This window comes from Anomaloglossus baeobatrachus, chromosome 5 (assembly GCF_048569485.1).
Source record: "Anomaloglossus baeobatrachus isolate aAnoBae1 chromosome 5, aAnoBae1.hap1, whole genome shotgun sequence".
NCBI classification, from domain to species: domain Eukaryota; kingdom Metazoa; phylum Chordata; class Amphibia; order Anura; family Aromobatidae; genus Anomaloglossus; species Anomaloglossus baeobatrachus.
This window is the reverse complement of record NC_134357.1, coordinates 513,835,210-513,861,922: the sequence shown is the minus strand read 5'-3', so window position 1 is coordinate 513,861,922 and position 26,713 is coordinate 513,835,210. Positions and strand designations below refer to the sequence as shown.

General features: G+C 45.2%; 1 protein-coding gene across 1 annotated transcript in view; it reads right to left on the bottom strand.

Moving 5' to 3' along the window:
• Positions 1-26,713, bottom strand: part of LOC142312863 (uncharacterized) — a 402,852-nt gene that overhangs the window by 368,277 nt on the left and 7,862 nt on the right. Inside the window, exon 5 of the mRNA XM_075351849.1 lies at positions 8,322-9,800. Coding sequence (XP_075207964.1) covers positions 8,322-9,800 — 1,479 coding nt within the window. The remainder of the gene's footprint in view (positions 1-8,321; positions 9,801-26,713) is intronic.

The following is a 26,713-nucleotide window of genomic DNA, read 5'->3' as shown; positions in this document are numbered from 1 at the left end:
GCAGCAGTGTGACCCCTGCGTCTCCTGTTAGTGTTAATTCTGCCGCCGGCTCTGTGATGGACTATGCACTGTCATTGGTTCTTTTGGGGGGCCCCCACTGTTCTGGGCCCCAGTGCAGCTGCATCGGAGGTATGTCGGCCCTTGGGATGACCCCATGCATAGATCATGTTAGTGAACATTATAATTATATGACTAACAATTACTATTATGAGAAGTGCTGAACAATGGTATACTATACAAAAAAATTATTAAGGACCAAAATAGTAGAAAATCAAATTCGGAATAAAGTATAGCCACATATTTATAAAATGTCCTGCTTAAAGAACCTCATTGTGTTAGTTAAGAAATTTTTGGAGCCAGAGAGTGGAATAATAGAGGAGATTTCTTCTGTTATGTTATAGAATACTTCATAGTCATGATTCAGGCCTTGCGGCTCCAGTGTTTGTAAAATGTCTATCCAGAAAACCTCCCTTTGTTTCAGCTTCTAGATATGCGTGCCCCATCTGCTAGCTGTCCGGATATGGTCTATTACCTGAAATCTTAATTGTGACACTGAGTGTCTAGCAGTGTGAAAGTGTGCTGGTAAGGGTAAAATGGTCTGTGTTGTGATATCCTATATCGGACGTGATGCTTGCTTTCACCCGTGTATCGAAGTCTGTATGGACATTTAAAGGGAACCAATCACCAGGATTTTCATATATAGCCTAAAGCCAGTGCTATACTGTTACGTCCGGGTGGTGGAAACACTGGACCGTACACCGGGTTCCCTTGGGGAAGCAGCCAGGCCGGTCACCCCGCCAGAGGGTCTTGATGCACGGCAGCCGAAGCACTATTGGTAGCAAGACAGTCCGTGGGTGAGCTGGAAGGTAGACGTCGCTGAGAACACGGAGTTCTAGACGGTAGTCCGGGTGACGAGGCTCAGGGTCCGAGGCCGGGTTGTAGAGACAGGCGGAATCCGGAACCTGCTGAGCGATGGAACGGGTCACCAAACGGAGCCAGGGACTGGAGACTGGCGGAGCTGCAGAGGTGGTGGAACATCCGCCGAAGTCACCGTCCGGGTACGGGAACGGACGTGGTCCGGAGCGGCTGGCGTGGCAGGACAGGCTCTGCGAGACAGACAGGGGTTAATACAGGACACAGCAATACGGGGACCTGAACTCCTAGCTTACTAAACACGTAGAACAGGCCCCGCCCACCAGGAAAGAGAATCCTAATATACCCTGTACCTGTCTATGCAATTTCCTGTTTCTAGGTGCTGGCCCTTTAAGAAAGGGTCAATGACCGCGCGCGCGCCCTAATGCGCATGCGCGAGGCCCGTGTGCCAGAAGCCAGTCCAGGGAGCGGTGCAGAGGAAGCAGGAGTGCCCGGCTGAGTGTCCCACGTCGCAGAGGAGCGCCGGGAGCGGGGAGCTGGACACATGGAGGGCGCAGGCGAGGAAGAGGAGGCCGGGACCGGAGTGGTGAGCAGGGGACGCCGCCGGGAAGCGGGGAGCGGGCCACGGGGACCGGAGAGCGGGGCACGGGGACCGGGAAGCGTGACATATACTGGCACTATCAGGCTTCTATACATACCTTTAGTGGTCATCTCAAATGTTTAGGTTTTGAAATCCAAGAAAGTAAAATTTATAAAATCAGCAGCTTCTTGAGTGACAGCAGCTGAGGATGAGATAATATATGGAGAGTATGCATAGTTATCCCCTCCCTCTGTTAGAAATAGCATAAGTATTATACCATCGATTTAACTTTTCTTTACTAACAGGACCTGTGTGAGGTCATACCCATGTGACCAGAAAGGGCGGGGTCTCAGCCAACAAAGCTGGATACCAGGAAGCAACATTTTTCTGTTGGCTGAGACCCCGCCCCTTCTGGTCACATGGGTATGACCAGGTATCCCGTGATCTGGAATTCTGTGCCTCAACATGTCAGATTATCTACTACACTTGCAAGCTTCAAACGGAGCTTGAAAATGTATCTCTTCAAAAATGCATATGTAGCGTCCACGGGCCTTAGGGTATTCGTCACCGGGCCAGTGGTTCCTTGGGGTAGCTGTGACTGGCCTGACCCAGTTCCATGACCCTGTCGGCTACATGAAAAACAAACAACAAACAAACAAGTGTCCAGTACAGATGGGGATGGCAGGAGGGTGACAGACCCTGGAAAGTGTGTCACCAGTTGCAGCGGTGACTGGGGTCTCGGCCTTCTCCGCTGCCGACCCTTCCTGCGACTAGTTCTCTCCCAGGGGCAGTACTGGATGAAGAACGGGGATGCTTCGCAGCGCCACACGTGATATGCAGCCAGGAATTAGCCGCCGCTGCACAGTCTCTCTCTGGGGCAGGTGTTAGGTGCAGCCGGGATGGTATCGCTCCCCACGGGGAACCCTGGAAGATTGGTGAGAACGAGGGCAGCAGTCCATGGGAGCACCGGAGTGCAGGGCGGCGGCAGTTACTCACAGAGTCACCAGGTGCGGGTTCCAGTCACTTTATTTACTGGCTCAGGTGGTATTGCACCCGGGGTGCTGGTCCTCGCCAACAGACTCCAGTTGATCCCGGGCAGGTCAGAGGCTAGATCCGGTTTGGTAATCTGTGGCCTGTCTCCTCCATACACAACTCTGTACTCTCCCCCGGTCCTGGCCCGTACGGCCGGCAGCCTGGGCCTCTCGTGGGTTGGACCTTGTCCAATCTCCCAGGCTCCCTCTCTGCTGCCGCGCCTTGGCCACCCGAAGTAGGGCTCCGTAACTCTCTTGTGCTCAGTCCCATGCTCTGGCGACTGCTCTTTTTTAGTCCACGATTACAAGTGCCGAGTTTCATCTCTCTAGGTGTTACTGGCCCGACTTGGTTGTGCTGTCTCTATAGTGTTACATCCAGACAGCTCTGTTCTGCCTCCCCGAGGGGCCTGGCAGCACCCTGAGGGGAGCTACACACCATGCATCTGCTCTGTCTCGTGTCCAAGCTGTTCTGCCTAACTAAAAGTGAAACTGCTTTGTTTTCTACTCCTCACTGCCCATGCTCCCATCTTTGCAAGTTGCTATGGCAACTACTCTTGCCCTAATTAGTGGAGGCCACCTGGTGTCTGCCAGGAACTGTGTGTGTAGAAACATTGTTAACCCTTTCCTAGTGACTGCTATTCCCTGCTGTATGGTGGTGTGAGAAGTGTGTACACTTACCGGGCCAACCTCTCCCTGCCTGGGAAGGATATAATGATATACTCTGTAGTGACCAGTCTCGGGGACGCTACACATAGAATCTGCAATGATCTTCTCACCACCACCAGAGCTTCCACCTCACCAACACTGGAGCTGCCGCAACCCCCACCACACCTACTGTCTCCTCCCAATTATCCTATAGAATGTAAGCCCATAAGGGCAGGGCTTTCTCCCCTCTGTACCAGTTTGTCTACTGTAACTTAAAACGATATTTTGTTTTTAATCCATTCTCATGTACAGCACCATGGAATTTTTATGGCGTTACCCACAAAGTCTCCAGACCAATCTCAAACTATCTGTAATACCAGCATCCCTGCGGCAAGGACAGCAGTGCACTCACCCTAGTGGCCTCTCAGGGGCATCACTGGTACTCACTCCTGCGTCCTGATCTCGGGGACTGCGAATGCCACACAGGTCTCCCAGGAGTGCGCTTAGGATGCGAGCGCACAACTCCCTGCCTCTTATAAGGGAGTGCTCACACTTTGCAAGTGTCCCCAGCCAATGGCTGGAGAAGACTAGGTACTTAACGCATCCTGCCCTATGGAAGGTGACAGAGCATCGTGTTCATTCTGTTTGTGCATGGTTGCTAGTTGTCAGGTTCCATATCCTGTGCCCATATCTTGTATCTGCTAACATATGAGCCAGAAATTCCAAATAATTCAAATGACCCAAATTCTCATGAAACATAAAATTCTTTATTATTTTATTAGACAAACACACAAGAAAAATATTAAAAAGATGGATAATGATATAAAAATATCCTGGGTTCAACAAGTGTTAATTTTTCTTTTTTTTAATATTGTACATGGTAAATTCACACAGGTTCATCACACAATTTTTTGAACAAATTTTTTGTACATATGTTTTTGTGAAGTTGGTCTCTTGTAAAAGTATTCAACCCCTAATCCGCCCGCATCGAGGTCATTTATAATATATAATTTGTGATCTATAGGAAAGTGCTAGTGCATTAGCGTACAGCTAGAAATAAATAAACAATTTGAGAGACCAAAGATACATGAGATGAATGAAGGGTTGAATAGTTTTGTTTAGGGGTGAAAATAATCTTATTCCAATGAATCTATGCAGAGTTATTATCTCTAAGGCAAGCCATAAAAACTGCATCAGAAAAAAATCTCTATAAACACGTTGTCACATGAATTGCTGAAAACACATGCCTAATATACCTATGTATCTACTACATGTTAAGAGGTAACAGAGCAAAATTCAATCTGTTATATGATTAACAGGAATAATATCACATCAGCATATTACTAGGCAGGCCACATAGCATCATAAACACTAATGTGTTTAGAGCAATACTTCTCAAGCAGGTATATTAAGGGTTAACAGAGCAAGATTTAACCTTGTTGCAGCAGTTAGATTACATCAGCATGTTACTAGACAAGCCATCCATTAAGCCATAGACACTGATGTGATCACAGCAATACTTATCAAGCAGATACAAGGATTGAATCAACATTGTGTCAAACAGGTCATACAGAGCAGTGATGAACCAAAGCATAAATATAGATCTTATATAAGAAAACCCAGGATCCCCCTCAACGATCGTTTCGTCTCTTCCTCAGAAGGGGTCATACCCCATGGGTATATGTCCTTGTTTATTTTTCTGACCTGCAATCCCTCTGGTTACTTCTATTGTGCTAGGGGCGAATTCTCTCCCCTTTCCTTCTTCAGTCTAGCATAGTGCATGTGCATTGGGCATTTTTTGTACCATCTCTCTGCCCAGTATTTTTGCACTACGTTGAACTCCACTTGGTTTATATGGTAACTATTGCAGTCTTAGAGCTATTCTGAGAGTTATCACTTTGTGACACAGGTTCCCAGCCAGTACTTGATGTGCTTTTGCACATATTCAGCATAGGTGTGCAGTTCCTCTCCTTTTGTATCCTCTCCAGCACTCTTTTGAACCTTTTTAATCTGTGTGTTTTTTATACAATTGATTAATAAACTTTGTATACTCATTTGCATTAAGGTAGTGTTTGTGACTCGTTCTCTTTTGGTCTTTTGATATTTATGGAGTCTCTACCGGGGATTTATTACCCTTGTTGTCCTATATAGAGGTTATGGTGATCGGATGTGACCACCAAAAATTTCCCCCACCTGTTCAGATGTTGTTTATATATATACTGTGTGAGAGTGTCTTACTGTATGAAAGCCATGTAAGGTATTTCATAGTGGGTGCTACACTAAGGCTGGCGTCACACGGTACGATCTATCGTGCGATTGCATGAGCGATCGTACCTGCCCCCGTCGTTTGTGCTTCACGGGCAATTTGTTGCCCGTGTCACACAAAGTTGTTAACCCCCTGTCACACGCACTTACCTCCCGGATGACGTCGCTGTGGGCGGTGAACATCCTCTTCCTGAAGGGGGAGGGACGTTCGGTGTCACAGCGACGTCACACAGCGGCCGGCCAATAGAAGCGGAGGGGCAGAGATGAGCGGGACGTACATCCTGCCCATCTCTTTACTTCAGCATTGCCGGCGGGATGCAGGTAAGCTGTGTTCATCGTTCCCGGGGTGTCACACGGAGCGATGTGTGCTGCCTCGGGAAAAATGAACAACCGGAGCACAGAAGGAGGACCGACATTTTGAAAATGAACGACGTGTCAACGAGCAACGATAAGGTGAGTATTTTTGCTCGTTCACAGTCGTTCGGAGGTGTCACACGGTACGATATCTCTAACGATGCCGAATGTGCGTCATGGAATCCGTGACCCCGACGACATATCACCCGATATATCGTACCGTGTGACGCCGGCCTAAGGGTCATCTCTACTTTTGTGTGCGTGCCACAAAACAATTCTCTCTTCCCTATCTTCAAAATTGTGACTTAAATTCTTCAAGACCACGCTAAATAATAATTTTAATTAGGGGTGAGTGGTTTGAATGAGTTACAAAGACTTCAGCTTTGGGACTCTATCATTTCTAGAAATGCCCGTGGTCTCATCAGATTATCAGGTCACCTTATTAATTAAATATCAAAAAGGCGTCCAAAAAAGTGTACAGTAGGGAAATTTCCCCAAACTCACCAAGCTACTACAACCAGACAAATAAATGTAGGAAATTACGAATTTCCACAAATTAAGTCAAAGTGTAAAAATATATAAAATCAATAATTGTATTAGACAAAATAATTTAAAATCACAATTAGAAAATACTACAAGAACAAGAAAAATGGGGGACCAAAATACCGGACCGAGGTAATAATAATGGCAAAATTGCACACAGATATAATAAAACGTAGAGTGCTACCAATACACAAATGATATACCTGTACGTATGAAGTATGAGGCAGATATCGGTGCAAAGGGCAAAATCTAGATAAGTAAACAGGATACAGTAAAAATGTTAATAATACAAAATATATTTCCTAAAAGAGGTAATGAATGTTTATACAAAAAGCGGACTAAAAGAGGAAAAAAATATATACAATGCAACATAATCAAGTGTGAATAAATAAAGTTACGGTAACTACCTCAAAAAAACACAAAATGTAAACAAATGTATACACAATGATGAAAGTATACTGTAATAAAAAATAACAATGAATTTAACATAAATAAACAAAATATAGCTACAAAATTGTGTATAGATATGTATAGTGCAGTTTCTGAAAAGCGCGACACAAGATGACAGTGTAGCCCGGAATAATAGCAATCACTGACAAAGGTCCAAAGAGTGGGAAACCAGTATAAGAAATAACTTTATCTATACAGACAGGCTAAAAGTCTGCCATAGAATGGTAATAGCGAAAAGGACTACAATGAGCAAGGAAAGCTACATTACCTCAATGGTAGTTCAGTAGTATCTGTGACCTCGCGTACCCGGCGGCCCCTCCATCCCTTATTAATTTGTTGACACAGTTGGACATTGGATGGTTACGTTGGCAACTGTCCTCATCATGTATAGCAGCGTCCATGTGTGATTGATGTCAAATAGGATGGAAGTAAGAGTGTCACGGGGGAGTATGGATGGAACAGTGGCTCCTAGGCTGACCCTAAGACTAGGGCCCCTGCGCTGTCCCTTATCTCGACAGTAGACTTGATGGTAGCCAGGGTTGAGCCTCCAATGTAGCCCTGTCACCTGTCTAAGCCCGGATACTATTTCCCCCACCCAGGGAGCGGGCCGGAAATCCCGTCACCAAAACCCCACAAATAATAACAAACAAGGGTAAACGAAAACTCATGCACACTGCACTCAAACACAAAGGAGGGACAATATGTGAACTGGGAAGTAACACAAAAAGGGTGGGAAATAACACGACTGGAAAACTCACATATTACGCAGAACCGCAGCTTGAAGTTTACCATACACATAATAACACCTTGAAGCAAAGCTATAGAGCCCCAGTCTCCAGAAGCTTATAAAAGGTGAGGGCAGCTGGTGGTGATCAGCAGCCTGGGCTTCCAGCAGACAATCACAAGCCAACAGCAGTTAACTCCTGCTGTGCTGGAAAGCAGTGAAACCAGAACCAGTCGGCACCCAATACAGACTGTGCAACTAAGGCTAGTTTTACACATCCGGTTTGCCGGATTTGGCACATGCCAGTACAGTGTATACAGTACAATGGCAGTGCGACAAGTGCCGGTCACATGCTGTCATGTGATTGGAGCATGTGACCCAGAAGTTGCGGCGCTGCCATTGTACTGTATATACTATACTGGCGTGCACCGAATCCGTCAAACCGGCAAAAAGCCGGATGTGTGAAATCGGCCTAAGTGATCCCAGGCTGTTTATCAGACTCTGCAGTTTGAACAGAGTCTGACGCCGCCAAGACACCCAATGAGTGTAACGCACAACACTGCACAATAAAGGGTCACTGACATTCCTTTTAAGCTGCAGTTATACAAATGCAAGCTGTATTATATACATTGTTCACATAGAGGTGCATTATTTGAATACTCACTCATTCTCAATAACTAATGGTCATTAGTAATTGTATACATCTTTTATTATTCATTTGGTGCCCTAAACTGTTTTCCCTTTCTTTTGTAGCCACATTAATTTACTATTAATTCCATTTTTTTATGTTGTGAAAATGGCTATTTTCCTGTGTGTGTCCCATGATGTCTAACAAGTTTTGCTTTCTGATTAAAACATTTCCCACATTCTGAACACGAAAACGGCTTCTCCCCTGTGTGAATTCTCCGATGACTAACAAGTTTTCCTTTCTGATTAAAACATTTCCCACATTCTGGACAAGAAAATGGCTTCTCCCCTGTGTGAATTCTCTGATGTTGAACAAGTTCACTTTTTGTTGTAAAACATTTCCAACATTCTGAACATGAAAATGGTTTCTCCCCTGTGTGTATTCTCTGATGAATAATACATTTTTCTTTCTGATTAAAACATTTGCCACATTCTGAACATGAAAATGGCTTCTCCCCTGTGTGAGTTCTCTGATGTTTAACAATGCCACATTTCCTAGAAAAACATTTCCCACATTCTGAACATGAAAATGGCTTCTCCCCTGTGTGAATTCTCTGATGTTGAACAAGATGGGATTTAATAGTAAAACATTTCCCACATTCTGAACAAGGAAATGGCTTCTCACCTGTGTGAATTCTCTGATGTTGAACAAGATGTGATTTAATGGAAAAACATTTGCCACATTCTGGACAAAAAAATGGCTTCTCCCCTGTGTGAATTCTCTGATGTTGAACAAGTTCACTTTTTGTTGTAAAACATTTACAACATTCTGCACATGAAAATGGTTTCTCCCCTGAGTGTATTCTCTGATGAATAACACATTTTTCTTTCTGATTAAAGCATTTGCCACATACTGAACATGAAAATGGCTTCTCCCCAGTGTGAGTTCTCTGATGTTTAACAATGTCACATTTCCTATAAAAACATTTCCCACATTCTGAACATGAAAATGGCTTCTTCCCTGTGTGAGTCCTCTGATGATTAACAATTTCACCTTTTGTAAAAAAACATTTCCCACATTCTGAACATTTAAATGGTTTCTCCCCTGTGTGAGTTATCTGATGTCTTACAAGACTTTCTTTCCTATTAAAACATTTTCCACATTCTGAACATAAAAACGGCTTCTCCCCAGTGTGAATTATCTGATGTGCTGCAAGTTTGGATTTTACACTAAATAGTTTCCCACATTCTGAACAAGGAAATAACTTCTCTCCTGTATGAATTCTCTGATGCATCCTTAGAGATGATTTTTGTTGAAAACATTTTCCACATTCAGAGCAGGAAAACGCTTTGTTTTCTTCATGACTTCTCTGGGGCTTAGCAAGATGGGGTTTGTTGGCAAAACACTTACCAGATTTTGAACTCAAAAATGGCTTCTCCCCTGTATGAATTCTTTGATGTATATTAAGTTTGTATTTATTCTTAAAAAATTTCCCACAATCTGAACATAAAAATGGTTTTTCCCCTATGTAAACTATTTCTTGTTCAACAGCCCTTCTGTGACTTCTGTTTTGCATATCTGTCTTTGTGGAAGCAAAGGAAAGGATCTTGGCATGAGGTGTAACTGGTATAATGACATGTTCTTCACACGTATATTTTGCAAAATCTGAGAATATCTGATGTCCTTCTGAGGTCCTCATATAGTCATCTATCAAGAATAAAACTTAATTTATTATTTTTCAATAATACTGCATTGGAATTATATTAATTATATTAATATTGTATACTTTAAACATTTCCATACAAATAGTAATAAAATTAAATTATTAACACACTAATACAGTAAACCACAAAAGAGGGATTGATAGATAATCATCTTTCACAATTTCACTCCTCTATTATAGCCTCCTTCCCTGTAGGTTGATGTTTCACTGTACCCATCACCAATCGTTACAAGTTACATGTTCAGAGAAAACTCAAAAAGAGGCCCGTAATTAATTTCATTAGATTTTTCCAGCTAACTACATTCCCTCTCTGGCAGGTACGAGTACTCTAGAATGGAGCACAGCACAGTTCAGTCGCATATTGATCATATACACATAAGTTTCTCAGAGCTCTCTTCCTCTATCCCCCTCCCTTCTGCTCACACCTGAGTCATTTTCTAGGCCTCTAGAGATGTATAAATTTGTTGGCACAGGTCTGTTATGACCATGGTCTGTGTGATTTCATGAGTGGGATTTTCTAAGTGGGCAATCAGAAATATTCCAGAAATGTCCCAGAAGTGACCAGAAGGTGAGCGTTACCTCCTTAACGGTGTGTCTGTCGCTTGCATTTTTTCCCCTACACTTTTTCATATTCCCATATGTAAACCTTAAACTCACCATGTTCACCTATGCCCTCACAGTCTTTGCTCCACTCCTCCTCACTCTCCTTCGCTATCCCCAAACGCCAGCACTCGCCAAACAAATATTCATCTCCCCTTCCCTCCTGCCTTCTCATCTGTCCTCATCTGTTGACCAGCTCCTAAATCTCAGATCTCTCCTAATATCACGCAGACCATGCCGTCCACTCTCCTCCCACCTGCTCTCCCTTTCTCTACTTCTCCTCACTGCTGGTGACATATCTCCCAATCCTGGACCCCCCCAGATGGGACACTCCTCTTTATCACCCCCCTATCGCTCCCCACCTACTAGTATCTACCGCAACCTCTCCAATATAAAACCCATTCCCCTCTCACCCACTCCGCCGCCCACACTCTCTGGAGCGCTGTGGAATGCCCGTTCGGTCTGTAACAAACTGCACATCATTCACGACCTCTTTACCTCTAGCAACCTATCCTTTCTGGGCATCACTGAAACATGGCTGACACCATCCAACACTGCCTCCCCTACTGCGCTGTGCTACAGCGGCCTCCACTTCACCCACACTCCTCGCCCTGGCAATAGACAAGGTGGAGGAGTGGGCCTCCTTCTTTCTAACAACTTCAGCTTTAATCCAATCCCACCTCTACCCTCCCTTGTCCTGCCTTCCTTTGAAGTGCACTCTGTCCGCATCTATTCTCCTTCCAACCTCCAAGCGGCCATCATATACAGACCCCCAGGCCCTACCACTTCCTTTATCGACCAGTTCTCTGCCTGGCTTCTACACTTTCTCTCTGCTGACATTCCCACTATCATCATGGGTGACTTCAACATCCCCACTGACACCCGCCAGTCAGAGGCCTCCAAACTCCTCTCCCTCGCTTCATCTTTTGGTCTAACTCAGTGGTCCACCTCTGCCACCCATAAAGATGGACACACATTAGACCTTATCTTCACCCGTCTCTGCTCTCTATCTAACCTCACAACCTCCCCTCTCCCCTTATCTGACCACCATCTGCTGACCTTTTCAGCCCTGTCCTCCTCACCTGCCCCCCCTGTCCAGCACGTATCACACCCTCGCAGAAACCTCGCACATGTCAACATACACACCCTTTCTGACTCTATCCTACCACTGTCCTCCATATCTTCAGTCCACGACACAAACAGTGCCCCCACTTTCTACAATGCCACTCTCACATCAGCTATTGATTCAGTTGCTCCTTTTGTGCATGGCAGAGTGAGACAAATCAATAGACAACCTTGGCACAACAACCTCACTAAAAAACGACGGCAAGTGTCTAGGGCTGCAGAGCGGCGCTGGAAGAAAAAGCACTCCCAGGAAGACTTCACCACATTCAAAAATGCAATTCACACATTTCGCTTGACCCTCACCTCCGCTAAACAGGAATACTTCAGAAACCTCATATCCTCTTTAACACACAACCCCAAACAGTTATTCAATACTTTCAACTCCCTCCTTCGCCCACCACTGCCCCCTCCAACCTCCCTCATTTCCGCAGAAGAATTTGCCACATATTTCAAAGAAAATATCGACCAAACCAGACAAGTCTTTTCTGCTCAACCACCACAACCCCTTCATATAACAGACCACTGCTCCTCCCCCATTAACTTCCTCTCCACTATCACCGAAGGAGAGCTTGCACATCTTCTCTCAAAAGCGCACCTCACCACCTGCGCACTTGATCCCATCCCATCCCACCTCCTCCCCAACCTCACCACTATCCTTATTCCAGCCTTAACCCATCTCTTCAACCTATCTTTAACAACTGGTACCTTCCCTTCTGCCTTTAAACATGCAACAGTCACACCCATCCTAAAGAAACCTTCCCTTGACCCAACCTCTGCTGCCAGCTATCGCCCCATATCACTACTCCCATTCGCCTCAAAACTCCTGGAACAGTATGTCCTTGCTGAAATTTCCTCCCACCTCTCCTCTAACTCTCACTTTGACAATCTACAGTCCGGCTTCCGTCCACATCATTCCACTGAAACTGCCCTGACTAAAATCACAAATGACTTACTTACTGCCAAAGCCAACAAGCACTTCTCTATACTCCTACTTCTAGACCTATCCTCAGCTTTTGACACTGTTGACCACTCCCTCCTACTACAGATCCTCTCTTTCCTTGGTGTCAGAGACCTCGCCCTCTCTTGGATCTCTTCATACCTCTCCAACCGCAGTTTTAGTGTCTCCCACTCCCACACAACCTCTTCATCCCGTCCTCTCTCTGTTGGTGTCCCTCAAGGCTCTGTCCTGGGACCCTTACTTTTTTCCATCTATACATTTGGCCTGGGACAACTCAAAGTCCCACGGCTTCCAGTACCACCTATATGTTGTTGACACTCAGATCTACCTCTCTGGTCCAGATGTCACTTCTCTGCTGTCCAGAATCCCAGAGTGCCTATCTGCTATATCTTCCTTCTTCTCCTCTCGCTTCCTAAAGCTCAATGTGGCCAAAACTGAACTGATCATCTTTCCTCCATCTCACCTACACGCTCTAACTGATCTAACTATTACAATAAATAACATCACGCTCTCCCCAGCACCCATAGTTCGGTGCCTCGGAGTGACCTTTGACTCTGCCTTGTCCTTCAGACCACACATTCAATCCCTCACCACCTCCTGCCATCTTCAACTCAAAAATATTTCCAGAATCCGTCCCTTCCTCAATTCTCAATCTACAAAAATGCTAGTGCATGCTCTCATAATCTCCCGCCTCGACTACTGCAACATCCTCCTCTGTGGTCTCCCTGCTAACACGCTCGCCCCTCTCCAGTCCATCCTTAATTCTGATGCCCGACTGATCCACCTCTCGCCTCAATACCACCCCGCTTCTCCTCTCTGCAAGTCTCTTCACTGGCTCCCAATCTTCCATCGTATCCAATTCAAACTACTAACACTGACTTACAAAGCCATCCATAATCTGTCTCCTCTGTATATCTCTGAACTAATCTCTCGCTACACTCCAAAACGTAATCTCCGGTCCTCCCAAGATCTCCTTCTCTCCTCCTCTCTCATTTGCTCCTCATGCAACCGCCTCCAAGACTTCTCCCGAGCATCCCCAGTCTCCTGGAACTCACTGCCTCAACACGTCAGACTATCTACTACACTTGCAAACTTCAAACGGAACCTGAAAACTCACCTGTTCAGAAATGCCTATAACCTTCAATGACCCCACTGCCCCACCACCGTGCGGAGCTGCCGCCCCACCACCTTGCGGAGCTGCCGCCCCACCCCCACCCCACCTACTGTCTCCTCCCCAAAATCCTTTAGAATGTAAGCCTGCAAGGGCAGGGCCCTCTTCCCTCTCTACTGCTCTGTCTATTTGTAACTTGTATATGTGTTCTGTATGTAACCCCCTTCTCATGTACAGCACCATGGAATCAATGGTGCTCTATAAATAAATAATAATAATAATAATAATAATAATAAGCCATCACTTTGGAGAAAGTGTAAGGTTTTGTATGTTTTTTTTAATGCAACTAAACAGTGAATACAAAAAAAGGAGAATAAGTCCTTTGTATTCTTTTATATGGTTTGCCATGCAATAGAAACACTGCTCTAATAGGGTGTGCTGTAATGCTTCTGTACACTGTGTGCTCCATGTCTGGTTTGCAGATTGCTGAGTGTAATCCCATGTGATTTTCTGCCTGGGCATATATAAGGCATACCAAGACAGACACCTCTGTGCTCTGTTCTCTTGTTCACCTGCAGTTGTGCCGCCCCTGTGGAAGCAGCCGAGCTGCTCGGATCTGGGTTCGCTGTGGCTCGAGGGTCTCCGGACCCGGTGGTCGTGCGGCCACTCAAATGAAAGGGGGGGTATTTACAGGGGAGTTGATGTACAGTTCGTGACGCCACCCGTGGTGTACGGTAAATTGGGGAGTACCGCTGCTGCCGCTGGGAGTACCCGGGGTGATGGAGTGGGGGCAGCAAGGTGTTGTAACCCTCCACGGGTAGGTGGATGTCCCGGGACTCGGTGAGGGGGAAGTGCCGTGGGGTGCAGGGGTCGCTCTCGTTCATAAGCAGACACTGACAACCGGGTAAACCAAGTCTCTGGGTGCCGCTGCCGCTGAGGGGAGCTCGTCCGGGTCCCGTCTCCAATGGTGCTCCCTGGTGATCCATGACCTGCCTCCTGGCACTTAGTTTGACTTCAACTTGTGGGTACGGTAGCATGGAACAAGCCGGGCCCCGCTCCCTACTATGGCTAAGTATGGGAGCTTGCTCTCTGGGCTCACGCCTGGGATTTTCTGGATCGTTTTGGATTGGAAAGTCCTTTCCCCCTCGTTGCGCTAATGCCCCGATTCTGGAGCGGGTGGAAACAGATCATAAAGGCTCCGTTCTTCTCAGGTGAATTGTCGGGCTGCCTGAAGCTACTCCCCGACCTAGGGTCCTTCTACCCCATCGTGCCTTCTGTCCCAGACCGGTGATAGTGCTAGGCTGCCAGCTGTCCTCCTCGACAGGTCCGAGCACCTCGCCACAATCCCCTGCGACCAGGAGTCTGACTCCTCTAGGCCCAGACCACCATCTGCAACCTAGACAGTACTTCAGGAGTCACCAATCCCGACTTCCTCCGAGCTACTCACAGCTCGAGGGCTACTTCCCAACCTCGCTCCACTCACAGACTGACTACACTCCTCACCTCCCTCCCTGACCCCCCAGGTGGGCTTCTCTATTCCACTCAAGCCGTCCACTGGTGTGTCTGGTGGGTGTGGTGCAGGGTGTATCTAGGATTTGATTTGTTGTTGGAGGCAACACCATATAGTTAGGGACCCAGAATCAAGAGGGAAGTGGAATACTGCACGGAAGGGCAGCTTGGGCAGTACCCTGTGACGACCTGATAGTCTAGGGGCGTCACACAGTCTCCAAGACCTATGCTGCCTGTTCCCAATCTCCTGTCCCCTGCGAACTCCAGGAACTCTGCTACCAGCTCCCGGTCTCCTGTCTGCTTGCAGTATCCAGGACCTCTGCTGCCTGTTTTCGTTCACCTGTCTACCCATGGTATCCAGGATCTCTGCCATGTCATGCGTGCCTCATCTGCCTAATTCACCAATGCCCGTGCTTTGTGTGCCCACAAGGACTGTGTACGTGGACAATCCACCTCACCAGATGAGCCTAACAGTAGAGATGAGCGAACCTGTTCGATAAAGGTTCGCCAATTTCAAATTTAGTATACGGCTTAGCCTGTTCGGCTCGGACTCGGTAACACTAGCACTTTCTCCAAAAGTCAGCAATGGTACGTTTTGTTTGATAACTGATCTGGTTTTACAAAAATGCTTTTCTAATAACATGTTATGCTTTTGGATAGGATGGTGGTGCTGTATGATGAATAGGGGATGTATTGAATGAGTGGATGGAGTGGGGACTTGGGAGAAGCCAGAGGTGTGCGGCGCATTTTTTTTTCCTCAGCTTTTTGGTTTTGGTCTCGTAAAAGGTAATTTTTTCCCACACATTCCAAAACAAAGAGCATGAACTTCACCATATCTAAACTGTTGGCCACGGAAGTGCTGACTTTCCGCTTGGTGGATGCAGACTGTTTCCGAAACCTGAAGGCTGTTGCAGTCCCCCAGTACAAATTGCCCAGTCACCATTACTTCTCTAATAAAGTTGTGCCTGCGCTACACCATCATGTCACAGACAACATTACTTTTTCCTTGAAAAACTCTGTGTCTCCCAGGGTGCATTTCACAACTGACACCTGGACCAGCAAGCATAGCCAGGGCATTACATCTCACTGACTAGGCACTGGGTTACTCTGGTGGCTGTGGGGGCAAGCAGGGAAAGGGCTGTTTCCCAAGTCTTGAAATACCTATTGTTTATTGTACAAACTTCTTGATCTATCACTTCTTCCACTGCTTCTGCTTCCTCCACCTACTCTAGGGCCTCCACCTGCACCCTCAACCTCTCCCTTAATGTAACAGGCATTTCAAGAGTGCAGAATGAATCCACCGCACCCCCGTACAGCTCAACCAGGGCTCAACGTAATCAGGCAGTGTTGGAATTAATATGCATTGGCGAAGCAAGTTACACAGCTACAGAGTTGTGGACTGCTATCCAGGCCGAGTTTAATAAATGTCTGTCTACACTGAACCTGGAGCCAGGTAAAGGTCGTGTACGATAACGGTAGAAAACCTGTTGGCGGCCCTACGCCTGGGCAATATCAGATGTGCCTTGCATGGCTCATGTTCTCAACCTGGTTGTAGAGAAATTTCTAGTCCACTATCTATAGAAATGTATAGCCCACTATAACGGTTGCTCTGTGCTCACTTCCGCTGTTCGCACCCCACGGTTAGTCAACTTGCAATGCTACAAAGGTCTTTCGGCTTACCGGTTAACAGGTTTATATGCAATGTGCTCACATGGCAGAATTCCACTCTGCATAAGTTGCAGCAACTGTGGCAGCAGCAAGCCCTGGTGCACTATAACTTGAGGCAGAGCCTGTGACAGCGCAGTCCAGATATGGGGTAATTCACGATTCCAGAGTGGGCATAGATGAAGGACCTCTGCTCCCTCCTACACAGTTTTGAAATGGCTACAAAGATGATTAGCACTGATCATGCAGTCATTAGCATCACTATTCTGCTCATGTACATATTGGAGCACATTTTGAATAGTGTGTGGGAGGAGGTGGGGGTCCCACAGGAAAAGGAGGAAGCAGAGGAGGATGAGGAAGGGATACCATTTCCTGTAAGGTCCAGACAGTCATCGATCAGGCGGGTGTCAGAGGAGGGTGGAGTGCATTAATCGAGGCGAGTTCATGGTAACAGACAAACTGCTAGTGAAGGTGCAGGAGCCGAGCACCAAATGGAAGAGGAAGAGGTGAAGGGCGCAGAAAATTCAAGGGATGAAGAAGATATTAATCCTGTCTCTTTTGTCTGTGGTTGGTGGGGGGTGATGGAGAAAGCAAGCTTGAGCGTTACCCTGCCATGAACAGAGCATGGACTTGGACCTCATGGAAGCGTCCAGCACATGGGCGCCTTCTTGCTCCACTATCTGCAAAATGATGTCCGTATTGTTAGTATTATAAATAGTGCTGATTACTGGGTTGTCACTCTGTTATATCCATGGCACAAGAGAAATTTAGCAAGATGCTTCCCCTGCTGGATAGGGACACACGGATGCTGGAGTATCAAAACAAGCTTATAGTCCATCTTAAAAGTAGTTTGTCACAAGACAGCAATGAGTCACACAGCGTATATAGCAGTTGTACAATTTCAACCACAGGAACGTCGCATTACCAATGCAGAAATATTAGCAGCAGCAGTTCAAGTGGCAGAAGTAATTTCTCTGAGGTTTGGCACACATTTTTTATACCATCACATGCACCAGCAGACCAGAGTAGAAGTCTGACACATAGTGAATGACTGGAGAGGATGGTGCAGGAGTGGAGCAGGTTTGAATGCTTTTGCATTTTGGTCTTCAAAAATGAAAAAGTGGCCTGAGCTCGCCAGTCACACCTTGGACCTTTTAGCCTAACCCAGCATCCTGTCAGAACATGTCTTCAGTGCTGCTGGCAATGTATTGACAGATGAATGCATCTTGCTGTTCCCTAAAGGTGTAGACCGCCTAACGTTCATAAAGATGAACAAATTGTGGATGTCCAGTGACTTTGCCAAGGTTCTGGGAGCAAGAGGCCTACGCATGTCTGTCATCTTGCTGTCTCTGTTGAAGGTAGAAATGGTGGTTCAGGCTTTGTTACAGGGCTGGTCCCACACATCCATGTTGCAGTGTTGTACTATTTGTAGTTTGTGCCAATTCTTATCACTTTTCCTGTTGCCGGACCCTAATTTTTTTAAATGTGGAGAGTCCAAATAGGGTTTCTAAATTGTCTATTGCCTGTAGTGCCAGGGATGTGGGGGCAAAATGCCTAATCCTGTCACTCATGCACCTCTTGATTTTTTAAATTGAGATGCCACACCAAAACCTGTGTGTAAGTAAACACACTTAGGCAGTGCTGATATTAATTTTGAGAATGAAGTCACACAGCTGAAGACCTGTGGACGTCTATCCAGGCCGAGTTTGATCAATGGCTGTCCCCACTAATCCTGAAGCCAGGGAAGGCCATGTACGAAAATGGTGCAAACCTTGTGGCGGCACTACTACTGGGTGTCATCAAACATGTGCCTTCCTTGGCTCACGTCCACAACCTGATTGTACAGAAATTTTCTAGGACACTATTCCGGTCTGGATGCGCTGCTGCAGAAGGAACAGTCGCTGTGCAAAGACATTATAGGGAAATGGGGGGGGACAATTAATGCCACTGTCTTCCTGTCTGCCTGAAAGATTTTTAAATCTCACGACTCCAAGATGGGTCTCCAAGTTGTGTTTTGTCTGTACTGGCAGTGGTATAGGAGCACCAGCCCTACACCTGTCTCTCATCTGCCTCAATATTTCGTATGTCAATAGTCTAGGAAGCTAATGGCTATGCCAAAACAATGGGGTTGCACTGTAAAACAAATTATTGCTGTTTTGGAACCTTTTCGACCACCCAAAGGTGGTTTTCTCTGCCTTAGGTTTGGCCTCCCATTGAATTCAATGAGGGTCGAAAAGGATTGACGAATGTAGCGTGTCTTCGGTACGGCTCGGCAAACCGAACTTAACAGCCCTGCTTTTTTTCTGTATACTATCTCTGACTGAGGATTGGAGGAGTTTAAATGCTTCAGAAATAGATTTGTAAACTTTTTCAGCCTGATGAGCTTTAGCAAATCTTTTTCTGAGTTCCTCAGAAATCTCCTTTGTTTGTGTCGTGACATACTTTCACAAACATATTGTAAAGAACAGACTTTAAACCCTTCACGAACAATGATGTATATGTAGATCTTTGGTCATGTATAGCCATTTAATGCAGGCTTGCGCATTTAATGCAGGCTTGTGAATTTGTGCTTGTTGATCTGATCAGCAGACTTGTGCATCTAACAAGGAAGGGTGGATTGCAGATCCATCCTTGCCTGTTAGCCCCTTAGATTGTAATGTCAAAATCTGAAAGTGTGCTCTAACAGGCTCAGGTGGAGTTGTTATGACAGAGCGGAGTCAGCTGATGACCCCTGTCATTGTTATGACTCACTTCCTGTGAATGCCTGCAGAGCACTGGCTCTGACAGGAGATCAGCATTTATGCTCCTGAGAAGGATGCTGAAGCACTGCTCTGATCAGCAGAAGCAATCAGCGAGTGCAAGGATGAAATCCCCTAAGGGGACTAGTAAAATCAATAGAAAATGTAAAAAAAAGTTTTAAAAAATATGAAATTTACCCCTAAAAGTTCAAATTACCCCCATTTTGCCCTATTGAAAATAAAACAATAAAAAACCACATATTTGGTATCCCATGTTTTGAAATGCCCGATCTATCAAAAATAAAATCAATACACCAGAAAAAAATCAAAATGCTAGAATTATGTTTTTTGTTGACCCAACATTGCATTTTTTCCAAACACACAGCCTAGGAAACTCAATTGTTTTCAGAGAAAGAAAATAAAGCTACTAGAATTGACCAGCCAATCACCTGACCTGAATCCAATAGAATATTTATGGAAGGAACTAGAGAGTTTATGGAAGGAGCCAACAGAATCTTCAGGATTTGAAGACTGTTTGTGTGGAAAAATTGGCCAAAATCATACCTGAGCAATGCACGCAACTAGTTTCTCCATACAGGAGGCTTCTTGAAGCTGTCATGACTAACAAAGGCTTTTGTATGTATGACGTAATAACTTAATTTCAGTAAGCGTGTTCAATACTTTTTCCCTGTCATGTCTTATTATTGCACATTACTTAATTTATGGGCAGCTTAGTTTGATATCTTTGTCTTTATGTACTTCATGGGTTGTTACTGACATCTGGTGAAAATTTCATATCAATAGCACCTTTAAAATTATATTTACTTAGAAAATTGGTGACGTGTTCAATACTTATTTTGCATTCAGGCCATTAGAAATTGCTCTTTGGAATGTGACTTCTCACCACATAATTAACAGCTAAAGATTTAATGCAAGGCAGAAATCTATTAAAGGATCTTAAAAAATTACTTTATAGTGAAACTTGCGACCTATGGGAGATTGATTGATTGTTCTCAGTGAGAGAAACAAAATTATAATCTTGCGATACCTTTTAATGGCTAACTAAAATACAGTCATATGAAAAAGTTTGGGCACCCCTATTAATGTTAACCTTTTTTCTTTATAACAATTTGGGTTTTTGCAACAGCTATTTCAGTTTCATATATCTAATAACTGATGGACTCAGTGATATTTCTGGATTGAAATGAGGTTTATTGTACTAACAGAAAATGTGCAATATGCATTTAAACAAAATTTGTCTGGTGCAAAAGTATGGGCACCCTTATCAATTTCTTGATTTGAACACTCCTAACTAATTTTTACTGACTTACAAACCACTAATTTGGTTTTGTAACCTCATTGAGCTTTGAACTTCATAGGCAGGTGTATCCAATCATGAGAAAAGGTATTTAAGGTGGCCACTTGCAAGTTGTTCTCCTACTTGAATCTCCTATGAAGAGTGGCATCATGGGCTCCTCAAAATAACTCTCAAATGATCTGAAAACAAAGATTATTCAACATAGTTGTTCAGGGGAAGGATACAAAAAGATGTCTCAGAGATTTAAACTGTCAGTTTCCACTGTGAGGAACATAGTAAGGAAATGGAAGAACACAGGTACAGTTCTTGTTAAGCCCAGAAGTGGCAGGCCAAGAAAAATATCAGAAAGGCAGAGAAGAAGGAAGGTGAGAACAGTCAAGGACAATCCACAGACCACCTGCAAAGACCTGCAGCATCATCTTGCTGCAGATGGTGTCAATGTGCATCGGTCAACAATACAGCACACTTTGCACAAGGAGAAGCTGTATGGGAGAGTGATGCGAAAGAAGCCGTTTCTGCAAGAGCGCCACAAACAGAGTCGCCTGAGGTATGCAAAAGCACATTTGTACAAGCAAGTGACATTTTGAAAGAAGGTCCTGTGGACTGATGAAACAAAGATTGAGTTGTTTGGCATACAAAAAGGCGTTATGCATGGAGGCAAACACGGCATTCCAAGAAAAGCACTTGCTACCCACAGTAAAATTTGGTGGAGGTTCCATCATGCTTTGGGGCTGTGTGGCCAATGCCGGCACCGGGAATCTTGTTAAAGCTGAGGGTCGCATGGATTCAACTCAGTATCAGCAGATTCTTGACAATAATGTGCAAGAATCAGTTACGCAGGGGATGGATATTTCAGCAAGACAATGATCCAAAACACCGCTCCAAATCTACTCAGGCATTCATGCAGAGGAACAATTACAATGTTCTGGAATGGCCATCCCAGTCCCCAGACCTGAATATCATTGAACATCTGTGGGATGATTTGAAGCGTGCTGTCCATGCTCGGCGACCATCAAACTTAACTGAACTGGAATTGTTTTGTAAACAGGAATGGTCAAATATACCTTCATCCAGGATCCAGGAACTCATTAAAAGCTACAGGAAGCGACTAGAGGCTGTTATTTTTGCAAAAGGAGGATCTACAAAATATTAACCCCTTAACGACCGCGGGCCGTAAAATTACGTCCTAAATGACATAATCTTACTGCCCGCGGTCCTCCGGCGGCAGCATGCCGCGATCGGCACACATCTCAGCTGATTTTCACAGCTGAGATGTGTGCCTGCTAGGCACGAGCAGAATCGTTATCTGCTCGTGCCGATTAACCCCTTATAATGGCGCTGTCAATACATGACAGCGCCATTATAAGCGCAATCGCGGTAAAGTTTTACTTACCGCCGAAACCGGAAGTCACGTGACGCGATCACGTGACTCCCGATAGTTGCCATGGTAGTACAGGGTCATGTGATGACTCCTGTACTACACATGAATTGGTTTCACTTTCGCTGTGCCCGGAGCACAGCAAAAGAGAAAGACAGCGTATCTGCTGTTTACAGCCTTCCAGCTGTGATCAGCAGATACTGCAGAGCGATCGGAATGCTGATCGCAATAGCCCCCTAGGGGGACTAGTAAAATAAAAAAAAAAAGTAAAAAAATAAGTTTTAAAAAATTAAAAAAAAACAAAAAAACCTAAAAGTTCAAATCACCCCCCATTCGCCCCATTAAAAATTAAAGGGTTAAAAAAATAAAAAATATACACACATTTGGTATCGCCGCGTTCAGAAACGCCCGATCTATCAAAATATAAAATCAATTAATCTGATCAGTAAACGGCGTAGCGGCAAAAAAATTCCAAACGCCAAAACGACGTTTTTTTGTCGCCACAACTTTTGCGCAAAATGCAATAAGAGGCGATCAAAACGTAGCATCTGCGCAAAAATGGTACCGTTAAAAACGTCAGCTCGAGACGCAAAAAATAAGCCGTCATTGAGCCTAAGATCCCGAAAAATGAGAACGCTACGGGTCACGGAATATGGCGTAAAATGTGCGCCACTTTTTTCGGACAAACTTCCGATTTTTTTTTAACCCCTTATATAAAAGTAAACCTATACATGTTTGGTGTCTACGAACTCGCACTGACCTGAGGCATCACACCCACACATCAGTTTTACCATATAGTGAACACAGTGAATAAAATATCTCAAAAACCATAGTGCTATCGCACTTTTTTTGCAATTTTTCAGCATTTGGAATTTTTTTGCCATTTTCTAGTACATAATATGGTAAAACTGATGGTTTCATTTAAAAGTACAGCTCGTTCCGCAAAAAATGAGCCCTCACATGACCATATTGACTGAAAAATAAAAAAGTTACGTCTCTCAGAAAAAGAATGGCGAAAAAAAAAAACGGAAAGCGAAAAATCGGCCGGTCGTGAAAGGGTTAATGTCACTTTTATGTTGAGGTGCCCATACTTTTGCCCCGGTCAAATTTTGTTTAAATGCGGATTGCACATTTTCTGTTAGTACAATAAGCCTCATTTAAATCCAGAAATATTACTGAGTCCAGCAGTTATTAGATATATGAAACTGAAATAGCTGTTGCAAAAACCCAAATTGTTATAAAGAAAAAAGGTTAACATTAATAGGGGTGCCCAAACTTTTTCATATGACTGTAAAAAAAAATGATGTTACAAAGCAAGTTTTCAAGACATCTCAGGTCCCTTCATCAGGCATGGTATGATAAAATATCTGAAGAAACACATATATACACAAACAGAGCAGAGGGATGGCATAATAAAAGGACATTTACCGTATTTTTCGGACCATAAGACGCACTTTTTTTCCCCCCAAATGTTGGGGGAAAGTGGGGGGTGCGTCTAATAGTCTGAATGTAGGGCATGGCTGCGGGGAATGAGGGTGCTGCGGTGGAGCGGGTCATCGGTGGCACGAGCAGGCTGTAGCAGCACCTGCCGTGACCATGTGGGCCCGCTTATTACATATGCACGCCCATCCTCCCGCCCATCTCTCAGCGCTGAAGCCGGCACTGACAGGTGGGCGGGATGATGGGCGGGGACGCGCGCATAATTAACAACCGGCCGTGATCACCCCTGGCAACTACAGCCTGGAGTGATCATGTGCGGCTGTATTCACTGCCCCCCGCGCATCATCATCAGCGCGGGGTACAGTGAATCAATGTACTCACCGTTCCCCTGCAGCATCGCGATGTCCTCCAGTCTGCCGGCCCCGTCTGTATGGAAACTAGCGGGGCTCACAGCGATGACGTCATCGCTGTGCGCACGTGTGTCTGCACAGCCGAGCCGGCAGACTGGAGGACATCGTGATGCTGCAGGGAACATGGCCGGCTCAACACAGCGCTGCCGGCACAGACAGGAGGAGGAGCGAAGCTGCATGGAACGAAGAAAGGTGAGTGTAAACGTTTAATTTTTTTTGTGTGCCGCAGGATGGGGGTATATGAGCAGGATGATGGGGTACATGAGCAGGATAATGGGGGTATATGAGCAGGATGATGGGGGTATATGAGCAGGATGATGGGGGTATATGAGCAGGATAATGGGGTATATGAGCAGGATGATGGGAGTATATGAGCAGGATGATGGCGTATATAGCAGGATGATGACGTATATAGCAGGATGATGGCGTATATAGCAGGATGATGGGGGTATATGAGCAGGATGATGGGGGTATATGAGCAGGATGATGGGGGTATATGAGCAGGATGATCGCGTATATAGCAGGATAATGGGGTATATGAGCAGGATGATGGGGTATATGATCAGGATGATGGGGGTATATGAGCAGGATGATGGGGGTATATGAGCAGGATGATGGGGGTATATGAGCAGGATGATGGCGTATATAGCAGGATGGGAGCACATACCAGGATGCAGTATATAGCAAGATGGGGCTATACCAGGATGAGGGACATACATATATTTCCACAAGGCAGGAGGATTATTACCAGAATGGGGTACCTTAGTAGAGAATTTGGGGACATTACCCCCATAATAGTGTCAGCAGCAGATCCTTGTCCCATAACAGTGTGTCATGACCACATTTTTTGCTTAAAGCTTTATTTTCCTATTTTCCTTCTCTAAAACCAGGGTGCGTCTTATGGTCCGAAAAATATGGTAAATAAACAAACACTGAGCTTAGGGTACCGTCACACTTTAGCGACGCTCCAGCGATCCCACCAGTGATCTGACCTGGTCAGGATCGCTGGTGCATCGCTACATGGTTGCTGGTGAGCTGTCAATCAGGCAGATCTCACCAGCGACCAATGACCAGCCCCCAGCCACCAGCGACGCGTGGAAGTGATGCTACGCTTGGTAACTAAGGTAAATATCGGGTAACCAAGCTTGGTTACCCGATATTTACCTTGGTTACCAGCGCACACCGCTTAGCGCTGGCTCCCTGCACTCATAGCCAGAATACACATCGGGTTAATAAGCAAACCGCTTTGCTTATTTACCCGATGTGTACTCTGGCTACGTGTGCAGGGAGCCGGCACTGGCAGCCTGAGAGCGGCGGACGCTAGTAACCAAGGTAAATATCGGGTAACCAAGCAAAGCATTTTGCTTGGTTACCCAATGTGTACCTTGGTTACCAGCGTCCGCAGCTGTCAGAAGCCGGCTCCCTGCACATTCAGATCGTTGCTTTCTCGCTATCAAACACAGCGATGTGTGCTTCACAGCGGGGGAGCAACGTCCAAAAAATGAACCAGCACTGTGTGTAACGAGCAGCGATTTCACAGCAGGGGCCAGATCGCTGCACAGTGTCACACACAGTGAGATCTCTAATGAGGTCACTAGTGCGTCACAAAAACCGTGACTCAGCAGCGATCTCGCTATGTGAGAAGTACCCCTTAGAGAGTGAATCCTTAATTAGCTTTGATTAGTGGTGTGAGTTTTATTGTCCCAATATCCATGTAGGATCAGAGGTCTGCTGCCCTCGCAGTCTCTGGAGCAGATCTCTCAGCTTTTGTAGTGGTCATAAATCATTTTTCAACTGGCTAACACGGTACCAAAAGCTTTTATCTTGTAACTAAAAATGAAGGATACCAGAATGTACCGCACAACTATGGAACTAAAAGATCTTCTGAAGAACTCGGCACAACTGGACAGTGACATCTTCTTTTTAAATAGATGCAAGAAAGAATATATAATACCCAAAGGACTAAGCTTAAGGAATCCTATTCGGAACACCTACAATACTCATTATTCACAACACCTTTGCTACAGAACCTCAGAGAGACTATGGAATCACCTTATTCATGTTTTCTACAGCATCAAGAAAAATTCCAAATGGAAATACAAACTTTAAGGAGTACAGTAACTGGAAACATACAGCAGAAGATGCGGAATTTTTATACAACACTGCAGTCATACCTAATAGCCAACAAGAAAAAACTCCACAGACTTCGGCTGAAAGCATGATTCTTCTCAAGCACCAGCCAAGTTCCTCCTAAACACAGCAGCATGGAGCAAAACTGCCAGAGGGACACAGGTACAGTCAGCTGTGTTATTAATTTGTCATCCCACAAATCCACTCATCTAGAACTCACAGTGCTTTCCAGAAGTCTCACATTTGGTCCTACAAAACCTCTAGACAAAACAGAGCTTTGTAGTGATATGGAACATACTTCAGGAGACTGAGAATGAAGGAATTCATTGATGCTAAAGAAGACTTGAAGCTTCTAAACAGCCAAACACAAATCAAAATAAAGAACAAGAAAACCTCTGACTGGACACCTCCACCTGGCCGCAACACCATTTTGGACCAGTATATTGACTCATTTAGATATTCGGTACAGTCAACAATATTGGACATAAAAGCAGGTGAAACATCTAATATCAGTG